The sequence below is a fragment of the Acipenser ruthenus genome, chromosome 15, assembly GCF_902713425.1.
Source record: "Acipenser ruthenus chromosome 15, fAciRut3.2 maternal haplotype, whole genome shotgun sequence".
In the NCBI taxonomy this organism is placed as follows: domain Eukaryota; kingdom Metazoa; phylum Chordata; class Actinopteri; order Acipenseriformes; family Acipenseridae; genus Acipenser; species Acipenser ruthenus.
Window position 1 is genome coordinate 9,510,673 of NC_081203.1, and position 22,014 is coordinate 9,532,686.

General features: G+C 38.3%; 1 protein-coding gene across 5 annotated transcripts in view; it reads left to right on the plus strand.

Moving 5' to 3' along the window:
• The first annotated feature begins 326 nt into the window (after nucleotides 1–326).
• The window catches only part of LOC117422123 (nuclear receptor subfamily 6 group A member 1-like), a 216,344-nt gene continuing 194,656 nt past the window's right edge, over nucleotides 327–22,014 (plus strand). For 2 of the 5 annotated variants that reach the window (XM_058987153.1, XM_058987154.1), the window contains exon 1: nucleotides 330–588. In XM_058987153.1, the coding sequence (XP_058843136.1) occupies nucleotides 534–588 (55 nt within the window). In that variant the 5' untranslated portion in view covers nucleotides 330–533. Of the gene's footprint in view, nucleotides 589–22,014 lie in introns of all 5 variants that reach the window. The other 3 variants (XM_058987152.1, XM_058987150.1, XM_058987151.1) reach the window with 3 other exon arrangements.

Sequence of the window (22,014 nt, forward strand, 5' to 3'; positions counted from 1 at the left end):
CATGGTGAATTGGTTATAAAATATCAATTATTTTTGAAGGCTTATTTTGTATTTAAAAATGTATTGTTTACCGATATCTATACATTTTAGAAGTATTTGGTCATTGGCACTCAAATTGTCTTTAATGTTTACGTGTAGAAAAATTAAACAAATCACAGGTCTTCTTCACCCGGCTGCGCATATGAGTACCCGCACTTTTTTTTCTTTTTTTTTTTTTTTTGAGAATTTCACCCCTGCAATTACTTAAGACAAATCTAAACTAGACTTACGGTTGCAGGCAATATGCATTTTCAGAATCGCCGAGCGGCTTTGGAATGAAAAGACTTCAAATCCCAAAGTTCCTTGCTAGTCCTGCGCGGTGGCACCCTGCTACGTCATTGTTGTAAGAAGAGCTGTTTTGTGCATGAAAAAGCGTGGATCGGATCTCTGATTTTTACTGACAGCGCATATCAGCATGGAGCGGGGCTGCTGCCATTGACTGCAAGATATATTGCATTTAAAAGAAATAACTCACAAGAAAAAAAAGAAACAGAATGGAAATAGAAAAGAGAACGAATGGGTTTGAGTTCCAGGAAAGACGTGTAAACGGTAAGTCACCCTTCCTGCCCAGTTTCATTGCAGTTAATATTTGATGTAATTCCCATACAACTGTGCACCGTTATGTGTACGCCAGTCAACCTTTCTTACCGTTTTATCTGTTTATTATTTTATTGAGGGAATGACAGAAAAATATAGCGCGCCATTGCACATATAATAAAAACTATGTTTAATCGCAATTCAAATGCGAAATGACATAGCTTACTATATTTTGAAAGGTCTAAGTAATATATTCTCTGCGTAATAATTAACACGTGAAATATTTGTAAACGGAAAGCAACAGTTTGTCCAGTCTAAGAATATAAATAAGCTTTTGCTTTTTATGTTGTGTGTGGTTTAAAAAAAAAAAAAATTTACAGCTAGATTAAAACCATATACAATATACCTGTTGATTGCAATTAAAAGAAACCTTATAACATACCTTTTAAAAGGTTATATACATTGGCTGACATCAAAGGGAGGCTTATAATTGTGGAGCTGCCACACTGAATTTTCACCTATCCAGTTGCATTTAGCTTACACGGTAAGGTAAGACGCATCATATGGTAAAGGCGAATGCTGTTAATTTCGTTAATGTGGGGAAAGTTTCAGCTGCTCTATGGAAGGGGGTGGTTTTATTTGGGAAGTGTTTAGTCATAGTCTTTATGAGGTCGTAAAAGGTGAACTTTTGAACTTGAGGAAGCGCCCTCGAGCAATTAGGTAAAGCAACACAACACTGCGAGTCCCGCGTCACAAAGGATATGCAATGAATGTACGAGGAAGCGCAGCACTGCTGTAAACCCCGATCAGTTTAGGATCATTCGCAATAGAATGGACATCCCATGGTAGGCTGCAAGTGGCTGTATTTTTTTTTTTTTTTTTTTTTTATTTAATGTCGGTAGAAAAAAATTAAATATAAGCTCGGTAGGTTTACAAAATATTCTCATTACCCGAAATTGTCAAAAAACAAACAAACAAACAAAAAAAACACAAACAAAAAGCATAAATAGAAAATGCATTTATATATTTATGCTTATATGTATATGCATATGTATGCTTTGCACTTCTGTGTCATATTTTTAATTTATAGTAACCATTAACGCAAAATTATTATTATTATTTTAGATACTTTAAATTCTGGATATATTTTATTTTATAGGATCAATTGTGATGTGTAAATTAAACATAACATAATTTGCTTAATACCTCTGAATTAAAACTTAAAACGTGTGTTTGAAACAACGTGTTTTTATTTAGCATATCGTTAATTAGTTTAAAAGTAGCGCCAGTGCATGTACCGCGTCCGCCTCATTGTCTTAAGCTTTTTATTGACAGTGTCGGGCTAAAGAAAACACTCTTTGATGTTGACTGGCACCATATCGGAACATGCTTTCCTGTAACTGTGTTCTGATTGGTGAGAGATTTATTCCATTATTTACAGTGAATTTATCTGACAATGTTAATTGTTGGACCGAGCCTGAATAGGTGGTTATTCTTGTGGTTACACGACTGTATAGAAGTAGTATTATGTGTAGTACTGCAGTCCTGTTTGAATTCGATTTGCTTTTACTCTGATTAACACAGTGCCGCCTATTTCATTTATCTTGTAAATTTACTCGAGTTGGAGTAGTGAAATCTTTGTGTTTATTGTACTAAATAAAAAAATTTAAATATTATTTACCAACTCCAAACCCTTAATGTAGACACTTTTACATTACATTTGAAAGCCGAGTATTATGTATTTACATGAAATAATTACGATGCTTCATTAACATGACATAAGCAAGGAAATAATCTACCACAGACCGTGTCTATACGGGAGACATTTTCCGTTATTAAAAAAAATGTAATATTGTTTGTTTGGACAAATGTATTAAAACAAAACACATCTTTAAAGATAAGACCCCAGGCTGAAAATTATTATTTCAAATGTCTGAACTGATGAATTAGTATTGTAATAAATTACATACATTTTAAGAAAAAATGTGCCTAATGTATTTATTAAAACATATGGCTTGCAATAATGTATATCAAGCCATATTCATGATTTACATGTCAGTGTTTTAAAACGATGGGGATGATAAATGTAGTTCTATTAGTATTGATTGTATTTAACTGAAATTTAAATTTGCATTTTTTTTTTTTTTTTTTTATAAATCATATTTTTCCTGGCAATGTGATTTATGTTATGTCAGATCCCAACCCAGATAAGGCTGGTAGACTATAGGAACATCTTTAATTTAACATCAATGATCAGTTATTCACAGTACATCACATTTTTGTGTGTGTGTGTATATATATATATATATATATATATATATATATATATATATATATTACACACACACACACACACACAGAGTTGTAGTCAAGTTTACATACCCCAATGGAAATTTTGTAATTTCTAGAAATCTAAAAAAAAAAAAACATTTTAGGATTGAATATTCCAAAAAATCTTTTTTAGCAAAAGTTTTGCTTTTGTTGTGGATGAGTAAAAAGTTACAAGAAATATATTATTTATTCTACAATTATTTATTTCACTAATTGTTTTGCAAAACTCAAAAAATGCCAATTGAAAAGTATTCATACCCTTTGATGCTATGATAGTATTGTCTACATGGTGCTAGAAATTTCAATATGTTAATGCAGAACCTAATTCTACAAAAGTCTAGAAAATGCTGGATTGTAGGTGAACATTCTTAGAGAGTATAAAAGGGTTAGGCATAGGATGATTGCTGTCATTACCAATAAGTCAACATGGGGGAAAAAAGTAAAGATCTGAAGACCTTGGGATACAAGAATATTTCCAAGCATTTGAGTATCCCAATTTCAACTATTATCAAGAAGTACAAGACTCTACTGTCACAACGCTCCCTCGGTCTGGAAGAAAGAAGGTCCTTTCACCAAGAACAAGTAGAAGAATTGTGAGGAAGGTTAATAATAATCTGAGATTGATTGCCAAAGATATTCAAAGTGAATTTGCTGCAAGTGGGACTGGGGTTTCCATTTCAACCATAGGTCGAGTATTGTATGGTGAAGGTCTCAATGGTCGCAGGCCAAGGAAAAAGACACTCTTAGGAAAACGTCACAAGGACATTCGCTTAAAGTTTGCAAAATGGCATGAATGCTGGATGGGAGTTCTGGTGAAAGGTTTTGTGGAGTGATGAAACAAAAATCAAGCTATTTGATCACATTGATGTCGTTATGTTTGGAGAAAGTCTGGCGAGGCGTACAAAGAAAATATCACCATACCTACTGTCAAGCATGGAGGTGGTAATATCCTTATATGGGGCTGTTTTTCGTCTAATGGCACAGGACATTGTTCCAATACATGGTAAAATGGATTCCATAGCATACCAAAAGATATTGGCCAATCATCTGAAACCCTCCGCTACAAAACTTGGTTTAAAGCGCAACTGGAAGTTCCAACACGACAACGATCCAAAGCACACATCAAAATCTACTTCAGAATGGTTAAATAAGAATACAATCAAGGTTCTGGAATGGCCTAGTCAAAGTTCCAATCTAAATCCGATTGAGAATCTTTGGTATGAGTTGAAGAAGGCTGTGCACAAGAGAAGTCCTCGGAATTTAAATGAACTGGAACAATTTTGGGTTGAAGAATGGTCAAACATCACTAAAGAATCATGCCAAAAGCTCCTTGACAAATATCCTAATCATTTAAAAGAGGTTATTGCTAAAGGTGCATCAACAATCTATTTCTTGTAACTTTTTTTTTTTTTTTCCTCATCCACAAAAGCAAAACTTTTGCTACAAAAGATTAATTGATGTTAAATTAATTAAATATGTTCCTATAGTCTACCAGCCTTATCTGTGTTGGGATCTGACATAACATAAATCACATTGCCAGGAAAAATGTGATTTATAAAAATATAAATGCAAATTCCAATTTCAGTTAAATACAGTCAATACTAATAGAACTACATATAGCATATCCATCGTTTTAAAACACCGACATGTAAATCATGAATATGGCTTGCTATACATTATTGCAAGCCATATGTTTTAATACATACATTAGGCAAATTTTGTTTTTTAATGTATGTAATTTATTACAGTACTAATTCATCAATTCAGAAATTAAAAATAATAATAATTTTCATTGGGCTATGTATAATTACAGATTCATTCCTTACACAATGATGTTTAGGTTAGATTGCACTGCTTCTACTCTCTATCGTTTTGAACTATATTTTGTTGATTTAATCCTTAAAATAAAGAATGCATTTGTTTCTTGTATGTCTTCTAGCAATTAGATTGAGGAAATCACCTTTGTGTATAAAGAACATTGTATAAAATGTTAATTGCAACTGGTACATGTAATACGCCATCATGACCAGCAAATCAACTGTAATGTATGGCATGAACATCATACCTACAGTCATTCCAATTCAACCCTGCTGCATTTGGTTTGCTGTTTGTATTGTCTGCTGAAGAGCCCAAGAGCTACAGTAATCACACTTTGATGGATGATTTTTTTAATCAATGATTTTTCTGATCATTTAAATAAGCCATCATCAATGAATCATGTTTGATTAGAAAGTTGCTACTTTCTAATACAGATTGTGTGTCTGCGATTTGTGTTCTCTACCGCGTTACTTGCGAAAGCTCTTTTCTGAATGTTCATGGGTAAACACTGATTTTGCTGCTGCCACACGATACCATAACATGTTCTTTTATTCAGTGGGATCCCTACTTACTGAGCTGCAGTTATTTTACTTTTGGGATGAGCATTTTCAAATATTCTTTTGCATTTCAGATGACTATTCAGATATATTTTTCAGTGGAAAAATATCCAAGGAGTAAAATTAAACCCAGTACTTCAACAAATGACCTTAAGAAAAACACTGTATGTCTTCCTCCTTTTGTATCTATCTCTATCTGTATCTGTCTGTCTGTCTATCGGGATGTTAATAGTTTTGAATGTAAATGTTTAATCATTATTCAGAAGTATGCATGTTAATTATAGATGTTGGCCTTGGAGATTTTAATGTGAGCTCATTTTTTTATATTCAGTATTTGTTCACAGTCTATTCCACGTCCACCTCAGTGCTGGCGACATGTACAGTAGTCATAAACACATTAATAACGTAATTTATTCTGAAGTATAATGGAGTGCTCCTTGTTGAGGGTTATCTGTTTAAGTTAAAACGTTTAAAGGTTAATTTTAATGTTTAAGCGATTAGCATTTATCTGCCGAGCACCTTAAGATTCAATTACTTTCAGAATGGATAAAAAATTAACAACCCTGAAGTCTGTGCACAGTGCAGTATGACAATATGTTGGTTTTGAGGTGGATGATCATGATGGAATTGTAAAATATTATAAGAATTTGTTTTTCTCCATGGATATTATGAAGCAAAGCACCACTGTTAAAGTAAGTTATTGCTTTTCATATGTAAATATCTGTTAACGTCTGTTATGTTAATGCTTTATATATATATATATATATATATAATATATATATATATATACACAGCTCTGGAAAAAATTAAGAGACCACTGCAAAATTATCAGTTTCTCTGGTTTTACTATTTATAGGTATGTGTTTGGGTAAAATGAGCATTTTTGTTTTATTCTATAAACTACTGACAACATTTCTCCCAAATTCCAAATAAAAATATTGTCATTTAGAGCATTTATTTGCAGAAAATGACAACTGGTCAAAATAACAAAAAAGATGCAGTGTTGTCAGACCTCGAATAATGCAAAGAAAATAAGTTCATATTCATTTTAAAACAACACAATACTAATGTTTTAACTTAGGAAGAGTTCAGAAATCAATATTTGGTGGAATAACCCTGATTTTCAAGCACAGCTTTCATGCATCTTGGTATGCTCTCCACCAGTCTTTCACATTGATGTTGGGTGACTTTATGCCACTCCTGGCGCAACAATTCAAGCAGCTCGGCTTTGTTTGATGGCTTGTGACCATCCATCTTCCTCTTGATCACATTCCAGAGGTTTTCAATGGGGTTCAGGTCTGGAGATTGGGCTGGCCATGACAGGGTCTTGATCTGGTGGTCCTCCATCCACACCTTGATTGACCTGGCTATGTGGCATGGAGCATTGTCCTGCTGGAAAAACCAATCCTCAGAGTTGGGGAACATTGTCAGAGCAGAAGGAAGCAAGTTTTCTTCCAGGACAACCTTGTACTTGGCTTGATTCATGCGTCCTTCACAAAGACAAATCTGCCCGATTCCAGCCTTGCTGAAGCACCCCCAGATGAGTCCAATTTTCAGCTTTGCCCAACACCTGGTCGTCTAATGGTTAGACGGAGACCTGGAGAGGCCTACAAGCCACAGTGTCTCGCACCCACTGTGAAATGTGGTGGAGGATCGGTGATGATCTGGGGGTGCTTCAGCAAGGCTGGAATCGGGTAGCTTTGGCATGAATCAAGCCAAGTACAAGGTTGTCCTGGAAGAAAACTTGCTTCCTTCTGCTCTGCATCTTTTTTGTTATTTTGACCAGTTGTCATTTTCTGCAAATAAATGCTCTAAATGACAATATTTTTATTTGGAATTTGGGAGAAATGTTGTCAGTAGTTTATAGAATAAAACAAAAATGCTCATTTTACCCAAACACATACCTATAAATAGTAAAACCAGAGAAACTGATAATTTTGCAGTGGTCTCTTAATTTTTTCCAGAGCTGTGTATGTATATATATATATACAGTGCCTTGCGAAAGTATTCGGCCCCCTTGAACTTTGCGACCTTTTGCCACATTTCAGGCTTCAAACATAAAGATATGAAACTGTAATTTTTTGTGAAGAATCAACAACAAGTGGGACACAATCATGAAGTGGAACGAAATTTATTGGATATTTCAAACTTTTTTAACAAATAAAAAACTGAAAAATTGGGCGTGCAAAATTATTCAGCCCCCTTAAGTTAATACTTTGTAGCGCCACCTTTTGCTGCGATTACAGCTGTAAGTCGCTTGGGGTATGTCTCTATCAGTTTTGCACATCGAGAGACTGAAATTTTTGCCCATTCCTCCTTGCAAAACAGCTCGAGCTCAGTGAGGTTGGATGGAGAGCATTTGTGAACAGCAGTTTTCAGTTCTTTCCACAGATTCTCGATTGGATTCAGGTCTGGACTTTGACTTGGCCATTCTAACACCTGGATATGTTTATTTGTGAACCATTCCATTGTAGATTTTGCTTTATGTTTTGGATCATTGTCTTGTTGGAAGACAAATCTCCGTCCCAGTCTCAGGTCTTTTGCAGACTCCATCAGGTTTTCTTCCAGAATGGTCCTGTATTTGGCTCCATCCATCTTCCCATCAATTTTAACCATCTTCCCTGTCCCTGCTGAAGAAAAGCAGGCCGAAACCATGATGCTGCCACCACCATGTTTGACAGTGGGGATGGTGTGTTCAGGGTGATGAGCTGTGTTGCTTTTACGCCAAACATAACGTTTTGCATTGTTGCCAAAAAGTTCGATTTTGGTTTCATCTGACCAGAGCACCTTCTTCCACATGTTTGGTGTGTCTCCCAGGTGGCTTGTGGCAAACTGTAAACGACACTTTTTATGGATATCTTTAAGAAATGGCTTTCTTCTTGCCACTCTTCCATAAAGGCCAGATTTGTGCAGTATACGACTGATTGTTGTCCTATGGACAGAGTCTCCCACCTCAGCTGTAGATCTCTGCAGTTCATCCAGAGTGATCATGGGCCTCTTGGCTGCATCTCTGATCAGTCTTCTCCTTGTATGAGCTGAAAGTTTAGAGGGACGGCCAGGTCTTGGTAGATTTGCAGTGGTCTGATACTCCTTCCATTTCAATATTATCGCTTGCACAGTGCTCCTTGGGATGTTTAAAGCTTGGGAAATCTTTTTGTATCCAAATCCGGCTTTAAACTTCTCCACAACAGTATCTCGGACCTGCCTGGTGTGTTCCTTGTTCTTCATGATGCTCTCTGCGCTTTAAACGGACCTCTGAGACTATCACAGTGCAGGTGCATTTATACGGAGACTTGATTACACACAGGTGGATTCTATTTATCATCATTAGTCATTTAGGTCAACATTGGATCATTCAGAGATCCTCACTGAACTTCTGGAGAGAGTTTGCTGCACTGAAAGTAAAGGGGCTGAATAATTTTGCACGCCCAATTTTTCAGTTTTTTATTTGTTAAAAAAGTTTGAAATATCCAATAAATTTCGTTCCACTTCATGATTGTGTCCCACTTTGTTGTTGATTCTTCACAAAAAATTACAGTTTCATATCTTTATGTTTGAAGCCTGAAATGTGGCAAAAGGTCGCAAAGTTCAAGGGGGCCGAATACTTTCGCAAGGCACTGTATATATATAATATATATAATATATACACTACCAGTCAAAAGTTTTAGAACACCTCCCTTTTTCCAGTTTTTATTGAAATTTACGCAGTTTAATGTCTCAATGTACTCTGAAATTAAAGCATTGAACAAATAAACAATTGGAGATAAAAAAGAAATCATGGAATTGTTTTGTTTAACAAAATTTAATCTAAATTTTTGACTCAAAGTAGCCACCTTTTGCAGATAAAACAGCCGAACACACTTGTGGCATTCTTTCTACAATGGAAATCAAATATTGTTTGGAAAGTTCTTCCCAACACTGTTGCAGAAGTTCCCACAAATGTGTTGCACTTGTAGGTTGCTTTGCTTTCACCCTTCTGTCCAGTTCATCCCAAACCAGCTCGATGGGGTTTAAGTCTGGAGACTGTGCTGGCCATTCCATGATTTGAAGCCTACCGTCTTGTTCTTTTCTTCTAAGGTAGTTCTGACATAGCCTGGAGGTATGTTTTGGGTCATTATCTTGCTGTAGGATGAACCCCTGACCAACTAGGCGTATACCAGAGGGTATTGCATGGCGCTGCAAAATGCTGTGGTAGCAGTTTTGGTTCAGGGTGCCACTCACTCTGTGCAAGTCGCCGACTCTGGATCCAGCAAAAGAGCCCCAGACCATCACGCTTCCTCCTCCATGTTTGACAGTTGGTGTCACACACCGAGGAACCATCCTTTCGCCTACTCGACGGCCTACAAAAACCCTGCGTGATGAACCGAAGATTTCAAATTTTGATTCATTGGTCCATAAGACCTTCTTCCAGTCTTCAGTAGTCCACTGGCGGTGCTTCATGGCCCAGGCAAGGCCCATTTATCCATAAACTGACCTCTGACCAATGTTTTAAGCATTCTCCATCTTGCTTGACCTGCATCAACATTGTATCCATTCTTCTCTAAAAGGTCACTTTACCAATTCAGTACGACTTCTAACTGCTCATCTCCAAAGTTAACAAGATCATCAGGCCATGCATCATGGCAGAAAATTTAAAAAGCACTTTATCACTCTGGGTCCTCCTGAAACCCCTTCCTCTACGGAAAGCTTAATTATGTTGTCAAACCTGGACTCAAACCCCCTGACTGTGATTTCAACAGTTTTTTCAATTTGTGTCTTGAAGTCATTTTTAAAAATGTCATGAGTGTGGGGGCCCTTAAGTTTAATGTGCTGAAATGTAATGCTGGTAAAGCTACTGCTGGTAGCCCTGCCCCTCCTGCTTCCTGACTGATCCTGCTGCTGTGCACCTGCCTGGGGTTGGGAATCCACATGCTGCAAACATTTCTCTAGTATGCCTTTTCATTCAAACTTTTAATTATCAAAACACCGTTCTCAATTGCTGCAACAGCCTTGGGAAGAATAAGACTTTTCTTCTACAGTGTAAGGCTAAGTTTTGACACCTCTGAAAAGAGATCATGTAAAAAATGACAAACCCTACAAAAGCATGTTTTTCCATTTCCTGTAGAACATGTTTTGCTCTTCCTCTAATGTCTGTGTTTTTGGAAGTGGAAGCAAGGTGCTCCATGTGGGGATGCACAGCAGTGAACTGTCTCAGTCCAGTAGCATCATTCTCCTCATTTGACTGCAAAAAAACAGACAACGCCCGCTTAAATGTGTGGCAGCCAGCGCTGTTTTTACAGCTGAAGGTGTCCAAATTGTGCAGCCTAACTCAGCCCCAATGACTTTCAACTCACGCTTACTTTTTGGACTGAAGTGGTAGGTTTTCCACACCAACTGCAGAAGGTCATATACTTTCTCAATCATCAGAACTGATCTTTGAGCACTTAACATTGCCAATTCAAGCCTATGTGGTAAGCAATGAAATGACAGAATATGCTGTCCAATCTCGCTTCTCAAGGGAGCTCCTACCCCTCCTGTAGCTCCAGTATTAACATAGGCACCATCCGCTCCAAAAGCACTTAATTTGTCTCGCCACCAATCTGAACATAATTTGTCAACCTTTCCAAGCAAATTCTTGGTTGTGTTTAAGATTCCTTGAGCATGACAATGATCTAGTTCAGCAAAGCCTACCAGACGATTCACTACCACACCTGCAGAAACATACCTACAGTACACAATTACATTATCTCTCCCAGCTACATCTGTTCCACAGTCAGTTAAAACAGAAATGTAATTTGCACTGTGAACCCCTTTCTGCAAATCTCCTCTTATTTCTTCAGCAATGACAGCAACAATTCAGCACATGCTGTATCATTGTCATATGTTTTGGATACATCCAAACCATTCTTCATGAGAACAACCTGTGAGTTAAATTTAGTGAATGGCAATTCATCTACTGCAATCATATAAGCAGCATTGAATTTCATTTTTAATTCCCTGTGATTTTTTTTTTCTGCATTGATTTCCGTAGCATGTACCGTTGCCATCGGTGTCTCGTACACTTTGCAGTAACGCAGTCCCTAGCATTTCTACTTTCACCGTGCATTTTCACATTCTCCTTTTTTGAAATGGTCTGTTCCAGAAATAAAATCATTTTTCCCTGCAATAACGGGCCCTGCCTTTTGTGCAAGACTCGCAATACATTTCTGTTTTTCACCATTGTAATGTAACTTGGCAAATTCTTGAAGCCACTAATTCTTAAACTGCCGTGCAAGTTTTTCTGTCACCTTCAGCAAACTCTTGACTCGCAAGACTTTGTACAAGTCTATGTACAGTTGATGCAGATTCTGCAGTACTAGTGCTAGATGCAGCAGACAAACTGGAGAAAAAATCGGATATTTTTCTTTTCAACATGACTCGAAATAAAGCTCTTTACTACAGTGTACCAGCAAAGTCTACATTGGTTATGGGAGACTGTACAATTTCTTTCAGCATGGTATGGCAAATTTTTAAATTCCCCCCTTTATCGTTTCTTACACTGTTTGTGGCACGCTTTGAATGACACGTGTGCAAAACATAACATGTTCCAAATTTATTTTTTCCATACGCTTTCTCAATAAAGTTCAGTCTTTTTTTTTATTTTTTATTTTTATAAATAACTAATACTCACTGATGCTGTCACCATGTAGAATAAGAAAATGTGTGTGTTCAGTTTTTTCTGTAGCTTCAGTTCTTTCATTTTCACTCCAACAGTTCTTCTCACACATTACAGTAGTTTAATAATAATAATAATAAGACAGCAGTTTAAAACGTGCGCTTACGTACACTGACACGTGGGAGATTGACGCTTTTGGTGCTCTCGCTTGACCTTTTAAAGAGAGAGGCAGTATTTTTGTGTTGCAGGCACCAGTGGTGACTAACCCCCAAAAAACTGTCGCCAAAAATATTTTTTGGTTGCATTTGCGACCATTTTAGTCGCAACCTGGAGCCCTGACCTGCTTTGGTAATGTGTTTTATACATATTGTAGCATTTCTGCCCTGGATGCCCATATCTACCAATATCTACCAATCGGTGAGGAGGGCCCAGGGTGGTTATTGGCTGCTGTTAAGTGTCAATCATTAAATCCTGTCCAGTTTTCTTTTTGAAATTGAAACAAGCTTATAATCACATCAGGAACCTGGACCAATACACATAACTTAATTGGATTTAAGTGCAGGGTAAAAGTACACAAAATAGAACATAAGAACATAAGAAAGTTTACAAATGAGAGGAGGCCATTCAGCCCATCTTGCTTGTTTGGTTGTTAGTAGCTTATTGATCCCAGAATCTCATCAAGCAGCTTCTTGAAGGATCCCAGTGTGTCAGCTTCAACAACATTACTGGGGAGTTGGTTCCAGACCCTCACAATTCTCTGTGTAAAAAAGTGCCTCCTATCTTCTGTTCTGAATGCCCCTTTATCTAATCTGCATTTGTGACCCCTGGTCCTTGTTTCTTTTTTCTTTCAATGTTTGAATCAGATCGCCGCATAGTCTTCTTTGTTCAAGACTGAATAGATTCAATTCTTTTAGCCTGTCTGCATACGACATGCCTTTTAAACCCGGGATATTTGTGGTTGCTCTTCTTTGCACTCTTTCTAGAGTAGCAATATCCTTTTTGTAACGAGGTGACCAGAACTGAACACAATATTCTAGGTGAGGTCTTACTAATGCATTGTAAAGTTTTAACATTACTTCCCTTGATTTAAATTCAACACTTCTCACAATATTTCCGAGCATCTTGTTGGCCTTCTTTATAATTTCCCCACATTGTCTAGATGAAGACATTTCTGAGTCAACATAAACTCCTAGGTCTTTTTCATAGTTCCCTTCAATTTCAGTATCTTCCATATGATATTTATAATGCACATTTTTATTGCCTGCATGAAATACTTTACACTTGTCTCTATTAAATGTCATTTGCCATGTGTCTGCCCAGTTCTGAATTATGTCTAGATCATTTTGAATGACCTTTGCTGCTGCAACAGTGTTTGCCACTCCTCCTATTTTTGTGTCGTCTGCAAATTTAACAAGTTTGCTTACTATACCAGAATCTAAATCATTAATGTAGATTAGCAATAGCAGAGGACCTAATACTGATTCCTTTGGCACACCACTGGTTACCTCGCTCCATTTTGAGGTTTCTCCTCTAATCAGTACTTTCTGTTTTCTACATGTTAACCACTCCCTAATCCATGTGCATGCATTTCCTTGAATCCTTACTGTGTTCAGTTTGAGAATTAATCTTTTATGCAGGACTTTGTCAAAAGCTTTCTGAAAATCTAAATAAACCATGTCATATGCTTTGCAATTTATCCATTGTCAATGTGGCATCCTCAAAAAAGTTAAGCAGGTTAGTTAGACACGATCTCCCTTTCCTAAAACCGTGCTGACTGTCTCCCAGGATATTGTTACCATATAGGTAATTTTCCATTTTAGATCTTATAGTTTCCATAAGTTTACATATAATAGAAGTCAGGCTTTTCACAGTGAAGAATTAATTTTCACGCTTTCGCTAGCAGAAGCTGAGACACGTAGTTCATTAATTGTAACCAATAGCAAATTAAAAAATAAAAATAAGAGAGATTGAATTATTTCCATGTGAATAGGCCATAATGTTAATGTAGTTTTCAAACCTTGTTTTACTCCATTGGACAGTGTTTTTTTTTTTCTTTTCTTCTTTTCTTAATTTACCATTTGGTTTACACTGAAAATTTGTCAGGTAAAGGCTAGTGATGGCAGGAATATGAAAATTGGAGAGTGCTACATTTGAATGCCAATGTATTTATTAAACATGTCTTAAAACACTGGGATTTGTTTGAATTCGTTTTTTATACCATGCTCTATAAAAAGAGGACTTATTGTTCTTTTAAATTGTTACTCGATAATGATCGATAATCGTCATTAGAATTTGCACGATAATCTATGGCAACATCAGGGTTCGATTTACAACACTAATGTAAGGCGCAGAAGGCACAGGTGTCGTTGTCCATCCTTCAACAGTCCAAAGCACCTTTGACCATTGTGTTCCATAGTCCAATTTCTGCATTCCTGTGCATATTTGAGCCTTCTAGTCTTGTTCCCCTTTCTTAGCAGAGGTATTCTTACTGCAACACATCCTTTAAGTCCTGATTTCAAGAGGGACCTTTGTACTGTTGATTTGATGGACGACGACACCTGTGCCTTCTGCCAATTCTTTTGTCAATTCAACGCTTGTCATCTTTCTATTCCTTAAGGATATTATCTTGAAGTATTGCTCATCCTTGTTAGACATCTTTCTGTGTCTTCCAGTCCTGGGTTTGTCAATTACAAATGATGTTTCTCTGTACTTGTTGATTATGCTTCGGATACCACGCCTTGAAAATTGAGTGATGCAATATATGCAAGTCAAGGTTGTTATAATAGTAGAAAACACTAGCATGATGCATCAGAGTAGAAATGTGCAACATGTCTAAGACTTTTGCACAAAAGTATGTGTGTATATATACACACACACTTTTTTTTAATTATATATACAGTATCTTCTTACAACAGTGTTGTAAGGGAAAAGTATGCTGTCTGTAATTCAACATGCAGGAGGGCACATTCATGGAGCTGGAGGGAGTACGGTGAGGAACAAAAGGGGGTTAACAGAAAGTCCTTCTGTTGTGTGTTAGGTCAAAGCTCTGCTATGATAAAGCTCAGCAGCTGGAGTGAGTACAGTCAAGAGATTGTGTCTGTGTGTGTGTGTGTGTGTGTGTGTGTGTGTGTGTGTGTGTGTGTGTGTGTGTGTGCTGAGCCTCCCAGTAAACATCTAGTGGGGGTCAGTGTTGTTCCAGCCAGACCCAGCCTGCTCGCTGGGTGTCGTGTGCTGTCCTCAAGGCATTGTTATTGGGGGTTGGGAGGATGCCCTGCTGATTCTGTGAATGGCACTATAAAGAGGTACAGTAGAGCTGAACCTGGTGCAAGCAACAGTTAACAGAATTGAACAAATATTAAAAACAAAAGGAAAAAAATACAGCTTACTGTAGAAATCACATTCAGTGTTTACAGAAATTGCAACACAAACAAACTTCTGAAAACTGTAAAAGTGTTTGAAATCACAGTTCTCGCAAGCACATTATTATTATTTATTAATGCAAAAGAAATGGAATACATGAGAAAATAATAAAACACAGCTTATTTTCTGTATTGAAATTTACTACCAATTAATACCATTTTTTCTATGTGATAAATTATTGCAAAACAGAACAGTTTGCATAAAATGTCGGCAATTGATTTTTACCCAATTTTTGGGTAAAAAAATCTTCTCCCAATTTGAAATAGCCAATTATTTTAGGCTGAGCTCACCACTACCACCCCCCAACCCGGGCGACACTCGGCCAATTGTGCGCCACCCCTCGGGAGCTCTCCTCCGCGGTCAGCAGTGGAATAGCCTGGACTCAAACTGGCGACCTCCAGGCTATAGGGCGCATCCTGCGCTCCACGCGGATCGCTTTTTACTGGATGCGCCACTCGGGAGCCCCTACAATCAGTTTTATTAACACTGAAATCAATTTTTAATTACAGTTTAATGAGAAGAAGTATTCAGTTAAAAGTGCTGTGCATTTTATTGAAATACGGTTGTAAGTGAACTTTAAATAAAAAAATAAAAAAAAGACATTGCAAATGACCTGTACTTTGAAATCTGCATGATGTCCCATTTGGATCAGAAGCATTTTTAAACCCCAAAAGTAAGCCGTCCTCAACATCAGGGTTTTGAGCAAATCGGAAACACTGACGACTTGCATCCACAGCTTGCTGTTCATAGGCCTGTATTATTGTATCCTGTTTTTTCAGATTGGTTGACAGTTTGCAGGAATGTTGAAATCTGCAGCAACATCTTTCTTTTTCTTGTATGGTGGTGCATTATCCACCCCTTTCAACACCTCCACTTCTGTAAGCAAGGATAATGCATGTTTTATACACTGCTTCATGGAAATGGCATTGAAGTCTGAGCACTATGTCAATGCATCATAACAGCAAAACAGCCCTAAAATACTGATCGGAGGTTCTAATGTGGAAGCAAGTGTCAATGTCCTGCACACCCCAAAGTAATTTGCACTAACATAAGAAATCCTTTACAATAAGCTACTGCTGAATTTGTCCGGGACCATGTAGATAATTCATAGTATCAGTAGGTTCGTCTAATCTGAGTTACTTTTTAACAAGAATTTCATTTTTTTTTAATTTGCCGTAGGTTGCTACATTAAAGGCACTGAAACTGTAAATGTGTGTTTTTTTCAGTTATAAACAAATATATATTGTTTTTTGGATGTATATACATATTTATTTCCAAGTTTGCTTAATAGATATAAAATATATATTAAGCTATGTAAAATCAGAATGTGTGATCTTAGTAATAGTCATAATGATCTTTTTAAATGATACAATGAAAATGATGTTAATATAGTGTTACTGTAGAGGAGGTTTGTTGTAGAACCCTGGTTACGGTATGAAATGGGATGTAATATAATTGTGTTGGGTATTGCTGAAGCAGCATCCAAAATTCACTGGCTGGTAAGATATGAAGCAATGCCAGAAACAAAAGGTTAGCGATATCATTATAATAGAAAAAACTGGTATTCATTAATAAAAGCTCCAGTGCCCCTGTATAATATAATTGTATAGGGTTACATCTTACAAATGTTAATATGTAAGAACCCCACAGAACATTGCAATACGTTTTATTTACAATAAAATAATATACATTGATATGAAATACAAAGCATATTTCTTGTTTTTAAACTATCGGTACGAACATACATTTTTACAAATTTTGTTTTATTTACCTTCTGTTCTGAATATTGGCAAAGTACTGTATTGTATTTTTGTTTCTTTTTTAAATGCATTAACAGTTGTCCCTGTTATGTCAAAAAATCTATCTGTTTATAAAATGGGTCTTTTAAATGCTATATCCTGATTGGTCAAAACAGGTCACATGGGTGTGAATATTACAGCATATTCCCATGGGTTGAAACTTTTTTTCAGAGGTGCGAATCCTTGTAGAGATCCATATGCCACTAGAATTTTGAAAAAAAAAAAAAAAAAAGGTAGCCATATTTAAGTTTTATATTAATAAACATGACTAACCACATTTTAATATATCATTTAGAAAAAATAACGGTAGACATATTTACAAAATTGCAATAAAGATCACTGATGGTATATCATCTTTTGGGAAACCAAACTCTAGATGAGATTCTGGATCAGACACCAACACTTATTCAAGTGGTGAAAAAAAAAAGTAATACTGCTAGACATCGAACTTACCGAAGCACAGCTTCTGGACATGGGAAAAAAAAAAATCTACTGTAACGCACCTGGGGCGTATGGATATTGGAGTACATCCCACACCCTGTCGTGCCTTATTGCTTACCTCTATCTATCTTTCTTTCTATCTATCTCTCTATCCATCTCTCTCTATCCATCTATCTCCTCAGAGTTACGAACACAGTGGGAATGGAGGTTGTTCGTAAGTCTGATATGTGCTTGTTTTTATTTTATTTTAAACAAAATGCATTCCTGCAGCTTGCTCAGACATTCAGCCTCCTTTGGCTTGAAAACAAACTGCTTTTTATTTAAAACTAAACACTCCTTGAAAGATTGTCCGACTTGCTTTGTAATCTGCCTCACCTTTCTGGATGCATTTGTTGGTTCAGTAATTTTGTCTTCTCCATGACCAGCACGCCGCTTATAGGAGCGCCTATCTGGTTACATTGCGTGCATCAGTGAGTGATTGCATACTTCCGGTTGAAAGTGGGGTGTTCGTTAGACCTGTCAGTTCATAAGCTTGGTGTTAGTAACTCTGAGGGTCTAGTGTATGTGTGTATGTATGTATGTATGTATGTATACTTGGTGGAAGCACCTTTGGCAGCAGTTATAGCTGTGAGTCTGTTGGGATAGGTCTCTACCAACTTTGCACACCTAGATTTGGCAATATTTGACCATTCTTCTTTACAAAACTGCTCAAGCTCTGTCAACTTCCTTGGGGAGCATTGATGTACAGCAATCTTCAAGTAATGCCACAAATTTTCAATTGGATTTAGGTCGGGGCTCTGACTGGGCCACTCAAGGACATTTACCTTTTTGTTCCTTAGCCACTCCAGTGTAGATTTGGTTGTGTGCTTTGGGTCGTTGTCATGCTGAAAGGTGAACTTCCGTCCCAGTTTCAGCTTTCTTGCAGAGGGCAGCAGGCTTACCTCAAGGACTTCACTGTACTTTGCTCCATTCATTTTCCCTTCTATCCTGACAAGTGCCCCAGTCCCTGCCGATGAGAAACATCCCCATAACATGATGCTGCCACCACCATGCTTCACAGTAGGGATGGTGTTCTTTGGGTGATGCGCTGTGTTGGGTTTGTGCCAAACAACGCTTTGAATTTAGGCCAAAAAGTTCCATTTTAGTTTCTCAAGAAATACAACATCAATATAGCAGCACTGAGTGAAACTCTGCTCTCAGAGGAGTCAAGTCTGGTAGAGGTTGGCGCAGGCTACACCTTCTACTAGATAGGAAAACCTAAAGGTGAACCCTGAACATCTGGTGTGGGTTTCGCCATCCGTACATCCTTAGTGTGTGACATGGATAAACTCCCAAAAGGAACCAGCGACAGACTGATGACCATCTGCATAAATCTTTCCAAGGGCAGACACGCCACAATCATCGGTGTGTACGCCCCTAACATGACACACATTGACGTTGTTAAGGAGGCCTTCTATGAGCAACTTGACAGAGCCATAAAGGATGTCCCTCGCAATGACAAACTGATAATCATGGGTGACTTCAACACCAGAGTTGGCTGCGATGTAGCTTCATGACACAAAGTGCTAGGGCACCACGGCATTGGTAAAGCCAACTCCAGTGGACTCCTGCTTCTGTCCAAATGCACCGAACATAACCTATCGATCACCAACACTATGTTCCAGCAGCGAAATAAGTACAAGACCACTTGGATGCACCCCTGTTCCAAGAAATGGCATCTCTTGGATTATATCATTGTAAGACAGAAGGACCTCAACAATGTAAAAATCACCTGCATCATTAGAGGAGCAGTCTATTGGTCTGACCATAGACTGGCCAGAAGCCAGATGTCTCTCCATGTCCAGCTGAAAAAACGGCAGCACAGACAGAAACCTCCAAAGAAATTAACAACTGCCAAACTCAAACATCTGTGTACCCAGGAAAAACTTCAACACAAATTGGCTGTCAAACTATCAAGCTCCACCTTTACAGACACCAACTGCGAAAAGGTATGGAACGAATTCCATGATGCCACCTACTCTTCAAGTGCCGAGGTCCATGGCTTCGTCAAAAGGAACATCAAGACTGGTTTCATGAAAACTATGTAGAGAGAGGTCAAGTTTTGGACAAGATGCACACGCTTCATAGCTCATACATTGCTGATAAGTCATCCACAGAAATGAAGGCTCGCTACCTCCAGGCCAAATATCAAGTTCAAACCCGTCTACAGCAGATAAAAGACAAATGGTGGGAAGAGAAAGCCAGTGAACTGCACGAAGCAGCCGATAAACACAACACTAAATTGTTCTACCAGGGTCTTCGAGCTGTCTATGGCCCTGCATCAAACGGAAGTACACCCATTCGCTCAGCAGATGTTGGCAATCCCCTGACTGCGAAGACCAAAATCCTGAATCGCTGGGCAGAACACTTCAACTTCCTTCTAAATCTCCCCTCCAGTATGTCTGAAAAAGCTCTGAATGACATCCCTCAGCGAGAAATAGCATCAATAGGCAGGCCCCTCAGGGAAATCCCCGGGACCAGATGGCAAACCAGCTGAGATCTTCAAACAAGGGGGTAATTTTACATGCACAGGAAACTTACACAACTCTTCCAATGTATTTGGAAACATGTGTCAGTCCCCCAGGATTTCAAAGATGCATCAATTGTCCACCTGTACAAGAGGATTGGTGACAGAGCCAATTGTGACAACCACCGCAAGATTTCTGTCCTTTCCATTGCTGGAAGATACTGGCAAGAGTAATACTCAACAGAATGATTGAGCAACTCGTAGACTGTCTTCCCAGAATCACAGTGTGGATTCAGAGCTGGTATTTGCGGCCAGACAGATTCAGAAGTGCTTGGAGCAAAACCAGGATCTATACATTGCCTTATAGACTTGGCGAAGGCCTTTCAAGGAACAAAACAAGGCGTGTACTGGCACCAACACTCTTCTCTATCGTCTTCTCCATGATGCTCCTGGACACCTTTTTATGATACGGATCGGGGCGTCTGCATTAAATCTCGCATAGACAGAGGGCTGCTCAATCTGAGGTGTCTGCAGGCCCTTACAAAGGTGGTGGAACTAGTGATTAGGGACTTGCTGTTCGCAGACGACTGTGCAATATTAGCTTACTCACTGGAGGACATCCAATTTATCACCGTCCGGTTCGCACAAGCAGCTAGGCGCTTCAGCCAGCTCCATCCAAGGATTACGTTGAGCCTGTAGTTGCTATCGAGGGCACCCAACTTGGAGTTGCCGACAAATTTTGCTACCTTGGAAGCTTACTTTCCAACACTGCCAACATTGACATTTAGATCGCACAACGCATTGCCAAGACAAGTTCCTCCTTCGGCAGACTTCGTCACCATCTGGAATGAGAGAGGGGTGAGACTACCCACAAAGATCAAGGTGTACCAGGCGGTGGTACTGCCCACACTGTTGTACGGATGCGAAGCATGGACGCTTTACCGCAGACACCTCAAGCAACTTGAGCAGTTTCACCAGCGCTCCCCGAGATCCATCAGCAAAATCCGATGGCAAGACAAAATCTCCACTACAGAAGTCCTTAAAGTGTCAAATCACAAGTGTGGAAGGCTTGGTGCTGAGATCCCAGTTCCGGTGGGTTGGACTTTACAGTCAATTGAAAAATGTACAAAGATCACAGGGAAGGTCACGCTTGAGATATAAGGACACCTTTAAACAAAATCAACAGCTGGGAGGATATGACCCTGGACAGGGACAGCTGGAGGCAACATTGTCACTTAGCCATCCAAAACCTTGAAATTAAATGAGTAAACACAAGGAAGGAAAAGAGTGAGAGGAGAAAGGCCATTTTAGTAATTCCATCAACTGCAGGTTTCACCTGCAACACCTGTGGCCACATCTGCCGATGAAGGATTGACCTTATTTCTCATGAACGAACACACAAACAAATTTAGTCACCAAGAGTTGCTGACAAAACTCATACGTCGTCATCGAAGGGAGACACCATCACCCCTCAGCACCAACACATCTGATCAGCTCAGCTCATCCGGTCAGCTGGCTCGTTCTCTGTCTAATCTCGTCCTGCAAGAAAATTACTCATTATCATAATGGATTATTGTTGCCATTATTTTTACTGCGCACCTCCCAGCACTAAGCCACGAGAGACGTACTGTATCGCTGGTTAATGAGGGGCAAACCGAGGGAGGGACGATGTTGGACTGAGCTCAATATGACCCCGCTTCAAGGAATTTTCAGTCACACATGTTCACTGGCAGTGTCATTTTATTTTTACAATAGAAAAGTGACCCATATTTTATTTTTGTAACAATTAATGTGCGAATCACTCAGAAAACATTGATTTGTGTTTGTTTGAATTCATTTATTCAACAATAATAGGCTCTGTAGTTATTTTTTTGTTGTTTTATGAAAGAGTATGAAATCGCCTTGGTGCCCTTGGGTTAGATTTATGTTTTG